The following is a 9086-nucleotide window of genomic DNA, read 5'->3' on the forward strand; positions in this document are numbered from 1 at the left end:
TGGCCACAGCAGAGAGCTGGCCTGGAAGAGGGGCAACCGGGACAGAATCCGGTGCCCCGACTGGTACTAGAACCCAGGGTGCCAGCGCCGCAGGCGGAGGATTAGCCTAGTGAGCCACGGCGGTGGCCATCTTTCTGATTTTCAAAAATGACTGCTTCCATATTTTCTGCCAGGGAAGATGGTACCAATCACCCCCAGCTACCAGGGCGGGAGGCATGGGAGCAAGGCCAGTTTGTGCCCTACTTCCAAGACCACGCCAGCTCCAGATGCCACTGAAGCCACGACCAAACAGCTCCAACCCCCCTGCTCACCCCCTGTCTCACACGCTGCTGACCCGAGAGCTGTCTCATCCCTTACTTCTGATGTTCCGCCTGGGAGCCTCACCTCCCCCCAGCAGCCAAAAGATCTTTTCTTTCTTGCTATTCACTTATGTCATTTTTTTTCTTGAGTGTCTTTCTTTGCAAACCAAAAAGTAACACATTCTCACGGGAAAAGAGTCAAATAGTAAAAGAGGCCACAGAGAGGAGCTGAAAGCTCTCCTTCCAGTGATGCCCAAATCTTGCACACACGTGCGCGTCCGCACACACACACACACACACACACACGTCTTCCCCCTAAAAGCAGGACCTCAGTCAACATGCTGCACTTCTTCGCATTTTTACAGCTCTGAAATGGAAAGGTGTCCTCTATTCAATGGCGTCTTGGCTAGGTTAAAGCCAGTTTAGTTCTGCAATGTGCTCTCTTCCCTTATTCAGTCTTGATTCCCAGTGGTCCTCATCTCCAGATTTTTCTACAGGCCCAATGTGGCTCGGTTGCTACCCTCTGGGGAATTCTTCCAAAGCCTGCCCTGTCCTGCCCTGCTCTCCTCACCCGCAGGCCCTTGGTCACCTGACTCCCACCTGCTCCTGCAGGCTCCAGCAACTCCTCACACATCCTCTTCCTCCAAGCAGATCTGCTTGTAGTTCCCACACTAAGCCAGATCCCTGTGCCTTTGCAAGGACACTGCATCTGGCGTAAAGGTCTTCCTCACCTCGTCTGCTCAAAGCAGCCTCTTGCTGGAAAGTTCTCCATATTCCCCTAAGTTAAGCCTGAATTCTATTTTTTTTTTTTTTTTTTGACAGGCAGAGTGGATAGTGAGAGAGAGAGACAGAGAGAAAGGTCTTCCTTTTGCCGTTGGTTCACCCTCCAATGGCCACCACGGCTGGCGCGCTGCGGCCGGCGCACCACGCTGATCCGAAGGCAGGAGCCAGGTGCTTCTGGTCTCCCATGGGGTGCAGGGCCCAAGCACTTGGGTCATCCTCCACTGCCTTCCCTGGCCACAGCAGAGAGCTGGCCTGGAAGAGGGGCAACCGGGACAGAATCCGGCACCGCTACCAGGACTAGAACCCAGTGTGCTGGCGCCGCAAGGCGGAGGATTAGTCTATTGAGCCGCGGCGCCGGCCAAGCCTGAGTTCATTTACGCACCTCTCCTCAGTATGAGGTACCTGTCTCTGCTAAATCACTTACCCTGTGCCCAGCGGCTAACGTTTCAAGCTTTCTTTCTTTCATATTAATTTATTTGTTTGAAAGGCACAGTGAGAGAGACAGAGACAGAGATAGATCTTCTATCCGCTGGTTACTACCCAAATAGCTATAATGGCCAGGGCTGTGCCAGGTGGAAGCCAGGAGCCTAGAACTCCATCCAGGTCTCCCATGTGCATGGTAGGTGTCTGAGCACTTGGGCTATTGTCCTCTGCTTTCCCAGGCACATTAGCAGGGAGCTGAATCAGAAGTGGAGCAGCCAAGACTCGAACCAGTGTTCCCATATGGGATACTGGCATCTGGTGACAGCTGAACCAGCTGTGCTGCAGCACCAGCCCTTCAAGCCCACTTCCTCGTTTCTACCACCTCCAGCGCCAGTGCAACAGAGTTGCTCCAGAAATATTTTGGGGGGTAATGAAGTGTATATGAGGGAGGCAGGAAAATGTTCCTTGAGATAAGGTGAGCAGTGTTCCAGTCACTCACCCCAAGAAAGAGAAAGAGGAAGGTGTGCAGGCAGATCACCAGGCAAACAGAAATTGAAAGCAACTGGATTTTATTTTCTTCCCACACCCTGCCTTTCTACTGCTGCACACCTCCGACGCCTTTCTTAATTGAAGAGAACGAGATGTCAGCAACCGCAGCCCTGATGACCCTCCCTGCCCTTCCCTCTCGTCTCCCAGAGTGCACCAAGTCCGAACCTCAATCTACGTCACCGCCCTCCTTCCCAGCAAGCCCCTTACTTCATAACCAGTTTTGGACAAGTACCAGCCAGGGACTCTTTTCACCTGTCACTCCGAAGTGCCCACCTGAGCTCTGCATTTGGACTCCTTCTGCCCCAGGTGTGGACACACTCTCAGTGCCACCGAGGGTCAACACCGGGAAACACAGACAAAGGAAGGCTGGAGCTGGATAGGAAACCATCATTTAGTTAGCTATCCTAAAGACTTGATAGTACTGACAAACATTAATGGAAACCATTACCCACCCCCCAACACAGTATTGGGTTTGGATTCTAGAAAATGCCAAAGACAAAGACAAATGCTTCCAAGTCTTTTTTGTGATCTAGAGAGTTTAAAGCCAAAAATTCCAACTCATTCAGGAAAAGTGTCAGGATTCTGCTGGAGGCTGAAAATAAAGCTCAGCTAATGTGGTCTATAGGCCAGGCACTAAAGTTGGCTTCCCGGGGTGAGATACCTGCATGCTGCACCAGAGCACCTGGGTTCAATTCCAGGCTCCTGACTGCAGCTTCCTACCAATGCAGACCCTGGGAGGCAGTGTGATGGCTCAAGTGGTTAGGGTCCTGTCACCCATGTGGGAGACCTGGATTCAGTTCCTGGCTCCCAGCTTCAGCCTTGGTGCAGCTCCAGCTGTGGCAGGCATTTGGGATTTGGGGAGTACATCTGCAGATAGTAGATCTTTCGTTCTCAAAATAAAGTCTCTTGGTCCATGCTAAAATATGCTGACAGTTATTTGTATGGTCAATATACTTTTTTTTTAAGATTTATTTTTTCTTTGAAAGGCAGAGTTAGAGAGAGGCAGAAGCAGAGAGAGAGAGAGAGAGAGGGAGAAAGTCCTCCATCTGCTGGTTCACTCCCCAAATGGCCACAGCATCAGGAGTTGGACCAATCCAAAGCCTAGAGCCTGGAGCTTCCTCCAGGTCTCCCATGTGGGTGAGGGGCCCAAAGACTTGGGCCATCCTCCAATGCTTTCTCAACCCATAACAGACAGCTGGATTGGAAGTACAGCAGCCAGGACTCGAATGGGCACCCTACCTGCTATGCCACAGTGCCGGCTCCAGTCGATATACTTCTAATACTCTCTTGGCAAGAAGAGCAGAGATTCTGGGGCCGGTGCTGTGGCACAGTGGGGTAAAGCCCTGGGCTGAAGCGCCAGCATCCCATATGGGTGCCAGTTCTAGTCTTGGCTGCTTCACTTCCAATCCAGCTCTCTGCTGTGGCCTGGGAAAGGAGTAGAGGACGGCCCAAGTCCTTGGGACCCTGCACCCACATGGGAGACCAGGAAGAAACTCCTGGCTCCTGGCTTTGGATCAACACAGCTCCAACTGTTATAGCCATCTGGAGAGTGAACCAGCGGATGGAAGGCCTCTCTGTCTCTACCTCTCAGTGTAACTCTTTGAAATAAATAAAAATAAATCTTTATTTAAAAAAAAAAAAAAGAGCAGAGATCCAGGGTGGGTAAACAGTGTGAACTGTCATGGAAAGAACCAGGAAAGCAAAGCTGAGGCAGAGAAGTGGAGAGGGCTGCAGATAACCAGCGCAGGCATCCCGGGCATGCAAAGACTGATAGAGCAGAGGGAGGCCCTGGGGCCTCAGGAGGGGGTGGGGACTAAGACACTGCTCCAACCTTCCACATTCCATACCCCAGGGCCGGACTCCCAGTCCCAGCTCTGCTACTGATCCCAGCTCCCTGCTAACGTCTGTCCTGGGAGGCAGCCAGTGATGGTTCAAGTCGCTGGGTCCCTGCCATCCACATGGGAGACCTGGATTGAGTCTAACCATCAGATAGGGATCTTCCCCCCCCCCCACCCTTTTAGGAAGGGAGATAGCAGCTGTTACAGCGGCAGAGGGCAATGAAAACAAGAGTTACAAAGTTCTCCGGGGTACGGGCAGGCCACAGCCCCTCCAGGGAGGCGAGTCGGGGGGCATCCGAAGCTGGGCAGCAGCGGGGTCACTTTGCGGACGTTCGGGCCTCGCCGCTAAGCGGACACACAACACACTGCGCAAATCCCCGCTGTCCGCGAATGCCAGACAGAGTAAATGCAAACAAGTCACACCGGGCTTCCACGCGGGGCATCCCTGCTGCTCATTTCAGCTGCAGGGGCAATCAACCACCCAACAGGGACGTGGCCTGCCCCGAAAGGCGAGGCCATTACGGAGTTGGCGGGGGGGGGGGGGGGGAGGCCGCCACCCACACCGGCGAGTACCTTCGGCAGGGCAGCGAGTCCTCTTTCCAGTACGATTTGGAGCCCAGCCGGGGGAGCAAGCAAGCCCCGTCAGCCTCTCCGTACTCAGAAAGATCGGGTTTGGGGGCAACGAATTTCCCGGGGGCTCTGTAACTCACTTCCTGACAGCGGGAGCAAGGCCAGGCACCTTTGGGGGAGATCGCAGAGCGCCTGTTATTTTGCACGGACACACCTCCCCCACCTCCCCACCCCCACCCATGGACTTCAGCCGCAACTCCGGCGGCGCAGGGAGAGGGCAGGAGCGGACCGTCTACGGCTTCTGTTTCCTGCGTGGCAGAGACCGGCAGGAGCGGCGGGTCGCCTTACCTGCCGTCCACTGGCCGCGCCCAGGCGGCTGCGCGCCCCGCCGAGCGGTTCTCGGCCGGCTCGCCCTGGCTCCCGACCTCACCTACCGGAGCTCCCTAGGGCTCCGACCCGCCTGACTCATCTGGGATGGGTGGCGGGGGGTGGGGGAGGCTCGGGAGGGCGGAGGAACGGGAGGAGGCGGGGAGGAGGCGTCGCCAGGGCGCAGGTGAAACCGACTCCGACCTATCCCGGGAACTTTCGCCGCCAGGTCTCGCTGCCAGAGGCCCGCGCGGCGCTCTGCCACCAGGTTGCGAGCGGGGTCTTAGCCCTGGGGGTCGCCTCCCGGGGGACCCCCGGCCCTGCTGGCGCTCACAGGGGCTGCGGGCCGCGCCGGGCTCCGTGGCTGATGGAGGCGGGTGGTGCCGCCCCGGGCGCAGGTGACACTCGCTGGGCCGTGGTTGCGGCTGCCGGCGCAGAGCGCCGGAGGGGCCAGCCGCGGGCACAGCGCGGGCAGGGGCCAGCAAGCCGGCGATGGCCCGCGAGCTGAGCCAGGAGGCACTGCTGGACTTCCTGTGCCAGGCTGGGGGCCGAGTGACCAACGCCGCCTTGCTGAGCCACTTCAAGAGCTTCCTCCGAGACCCCGACGCGCCTCCGAGCCAGCGCCAGCACCGCCGCGAGCTCTTCAAGGGCTTCGTCAACTCGGTCGCCGCAGTGCGCCAGGACCCCGACGGCACCAAGTTCGTGGTACTCAAGAGGAGGTACCGAGACCTTCTGGGGGAGGAGGGGCTCCAGCGACCCCGAGAGCCGCCCGCGGCCGCCGCCCCTGCAGGGGGAGCTGCGCCCCGGGGGCAGCCGCAGCCCCAGCGGCAGCGGCGGCGCGAGAAGGAGCCGGAGGCGGAGCCAGCAGGTGCCGCAGTCCCAGCGGCGGACGCAGGTTGCAATGGCCTCTCGGCCGGGGAGGGCGGCGGGCCGCGGGACAGCCCTAGCTCTGGGGCGCCGGTGCCCGCCGCGGCTGCCCAGGCCGCGGTCAGATGCGCCGCGGCGGAGACGCAAGGCCGCTGCTGCTGGGAGTGCCTCCAGAACGGCCTGGGGACGCTCCCGGACCCCGCCGCCGGCCAGAAGCCGGTGGGGACGCCGCCTCTCCCGGGCGAGCGCGGGGCTCCGGGGCAGCGGCGAGAAAGCACCTCTGCCGAGCCCGCGCCGCGCCGCTCGCCTCCCGCCACCGTCGGGGCTTCCCCGCCAGCTCTGCTGCCCAGCGCCGACGCCCCCGGAGAGCGGCGGGAGCCGCTGAGCCCCGGCTCCCCGCACCTTTCGACCTCGCAGCTGCAGCGGCAGCGCACTCGAGAGTGGGTGGCCAGACACCCGCAGAGGGATGCGGGCCCGGTGCGGGCCTGGTCGGTGCTGCCGGACGACTTCCTCCAGCTGCCATCGGAGCCCAACCCCGCACCGCCGCCGCCGGAGCCCCCGCATCGCCCGCGTTCCCTCTCGGCTGTGGTGGCCAAGGAGCGCCCTGAGTTCTGGCCCGAGAACCCTCCGCTGACTGTCTTTCGTAGTATCCGTTGTCAGCTGTCGCTCCAAGACCTGAATGACTTCGTGGACCAGGAAAGCCACGGCAGTGAGGAGAGCAGCAGTGGGCCCAAAGAGTCCCCGGGGGGTTCCGAAGAGGCGCTACAGGTGGCCCCGCGCACCCGGGACTGCAGCAAGCCGGGGAGTCCAGCCCAGCATCTTGGCGCGTCTCCCAAGGTCGCCGCAGCCCTCAAGGTCGCCGGCAGCCCCCGCCGGAGCCCTCAGGGCCTCGGGGACACCGGGGCCGGTGGCTCAGCTCAGCACGTGGCTAATGGCCTTGCACAGCACCCCCAGGGGCCGTTCCCCGGGCCAGCGCCCAAGTTGAGGAGGTCCCTTCGGAGGAGCTCCCGGGCCGGGAGGCCCAAGCTCTCGTCCTCGGATGAGGAGTACCTGGAGGAGGAGTGTCGGAAAAGGAGCAGGCGCCCACCACGCTCCCGGAAGCCGTCCAACGCGGGAGCCGTGTCCAGCCCGAGGGTGGATGCCGCCTTGACACTGAATCTCACCGGCCTTCAAAGGGCTGTGGCTGAGACAGGCCGGCCCCAGGGCGCCTGGGCCCCCAATGTGGAGAGGTCTGCGGCCTTGGTCCCTTCCAGACCCGAGCACAAGCCGTCCCTGGTGCCCCTGGACGCCAGGGAGCATGCATGGATTGTGATGCTTGCCAGTGGCTCCTGGGAGCAGGTGCTGGCTTTGTTCTGGGAGGACCCCCAGCTGGCCCTGCACAAAGACTTTCTCACGGGGTACACTGCCCTGCATTGGATAGCCAAGCACGGTGCCCTGCCGGCCCTTTGCGGCTTGGTCAACGCAGCACAGAAGGCAGGAGTTGCTCTTGATGTAAACGTGAGGTCGGGCTGTGGGTACACCCCGCTGCACCTCGCCGCCATCCACGGCCACCAGGGCGTCATCAAGCTGCTGGTGCAGAGGTTGGCGTCCCGGGTGAACATCCGGGACAGCAGCGGGAAGAAGCCCTGGCAGTATCTGACCAGTAATACCTCTGGGGAAATCTGGCAGCTCCTGGGAGCCCCCCGGGGCAAGCCCATTTTCCCCGTCTATCCCTTAGTTCGAAGCTCTTCCCCTACCAGGAAGGCCAAGAGCCGGGCGGGCTCTCGGAATGTCTCCCGCAAGACGTCTTTGGCTGCACTCCTTAAAAGTCAGCACCACAAATGGAAGTTGGCCAACCAGTACGATAAATTCCCTGCTCCAAGGGAAAGAGACAGTGACTGAGGCTGGCCCCTCCTGACCCCTGCGGCCACCACGCCCTCTTCCTTGAGCTACTCAGAGCCTGGAGTGGGGGTAGTGCTGGTGACAACAGAGGTCCCCGAGCTGGCCCACCTTGCATCTACTTCCCCGGATTCTAGGTTAAGTTAGCACAGCCTGGACCTCAGGGGTCATCCAGGCTGTTCCAAGTCTTTGGGCTGCTCAAACCCACACAAGGGGCAGAGAGCCAGCCAGGTGCTGGACACCGGACAGGTGGTCTTCCTGTTCCCTTGGCACCAAGGATGTGGGCACACGAAGCCAGCTTGTCCCGTGCAGCAGCAACCTCAGGCCTTGGCTGGAGAGAGCACAGATGTCCAACAACAAGAGAGGCGATTCGAGGAACTGACGAAGCTCAGACAAAGCCCGCTCTGGCTAGCAGCTTCCTGGCTCCCATTCACTTGGCTGAGACTAGAAAGCGCCAGGTTGGAAATCAGATGGCTTCTCCCCTCCCCTCCCCCACCCCCACTTTTTTTTTTTTTTTTGCATCCAAATCAGTGAAATAAAATTATTACTAGAGAGCAGAATTTAAGTGATTTCCTCAGCTCTGTCCCTGGACCCCCTGATGAGGGAAGCAGCTGGGAGCGACCCACTTACGACCTGGACTCCGCTCGCTCTGGAGGGAAATGATGGATATTCGGGCCCTGTTTTTCTGCATCAATCCAAAGGGAACTTTCTAAATAGAAAACCCATGTGGCTCCTTTGCATAATGACTGAAGCCATCCCTCAGGGAACTCCCCATGAAACAAACAACAGACTTACTCTTCCTGCTTTCCAGTAGGTTGGAATGGCCACCGTGCGTGCCTGCTGCTCCCGCCAACAGAGAACTGATCTCACTGGGGGCAAGCTGTCAGCGTTAGGAAGAGACTGCCTCCTCGCCAGGACTTTTCCAAGCTGCTAAATACAGTTTTATTTGCACTAAATTTGTTGCCAATTAAGATTAAAGATTAGCCTTGAAGTACTGTATGTCTAGCAGGAAGTGAGTGCTCCTTTTAATTGCTTGAGAAGGGACTGGTCGTCCTGTGACCCTGGCATGAGACCATGTCTGTTCTACAAATGGCAGTAAATTCAATTAAATGTCCAAGTGGAAATTGTGAATTCTTTATGGAACTGGTTTCATTTACAGTGGCTATGATGCTATATTTCACTATATTTTTGTGTTTCTTGTTACTTTCACCCCTTGAAAGATCAATGGATCTTTATAATTTATTGTACTCGGACTAATTACTGTTAATGTTCTTTACTGAATTGTGTCTCAGTGAGTGTCACATATTTTTGTTTCTTTGCATTTTTACTTTGTAATTTGCTGAAATAAATATATCTCTTCTACCGCAAAACAAACAAAAAATAGGCATGATAAATAAATCAAGGATTTTTTTTTCTCCATAAAAAAGACCTATGTAAGAGATGAAACTTTCACAAATCATATCAAGAAGAAAGTGAGACATCCACAGAGGGCAGGGCATGGTTTGGAGAGATT

The 9086-nt window shown here is 57.8% G+C and overlaps 1 protein-coding gene across 1 annotated transcript; it reads left to right on the top strand.

The window, feature by feature from the left end:
* The first annotated feature begins 4955 nt into the window (after positions 1 to 4955).
* SOWAHB (sosondowah ankyrin repeat domain family member B) lies at positions 4956 to 8690 on the top strand. The gene has a single exon (XM_051820200.2). The coding sequence runs from the start codon at positions 5321 to 5323 to the stop codon at positions 7574 to 7576; it is 2256 nt and encodes a 751-aa protein (XP_051676160.1). The 5' UTR covers positions 4956 to 5320; the 3' UTR covers positions 7577 to 8690.
* Positions 8691 to 9086: the final 396 nt, after the last annotated feature.

The sequence above is a fragment of the Oryctolagus cuniculus genome, chromosome 8, assembly GCF_964237555.1.
Source record: "Oryctolagus cuniculus chromosome 8, mOryCun1.1, whole genome shotgun sequence".
Lineage (NCBI taxonomy): Eukaryota > Metazoa > Chordata > Mammalia > Lagomorpha > Leporidae > Oryctolagus > Oryctolagus cuniculus.

Excerpts from the sequence above, each read along its gene's own strand:
- SOWAHB (XM_051820200.2), top strand. The coding sequence starts at position 5,321 with ATGGCCCGCGAGCTGAGCCAGGAGGCACTGCTGGACTTCCTGTGCCAG.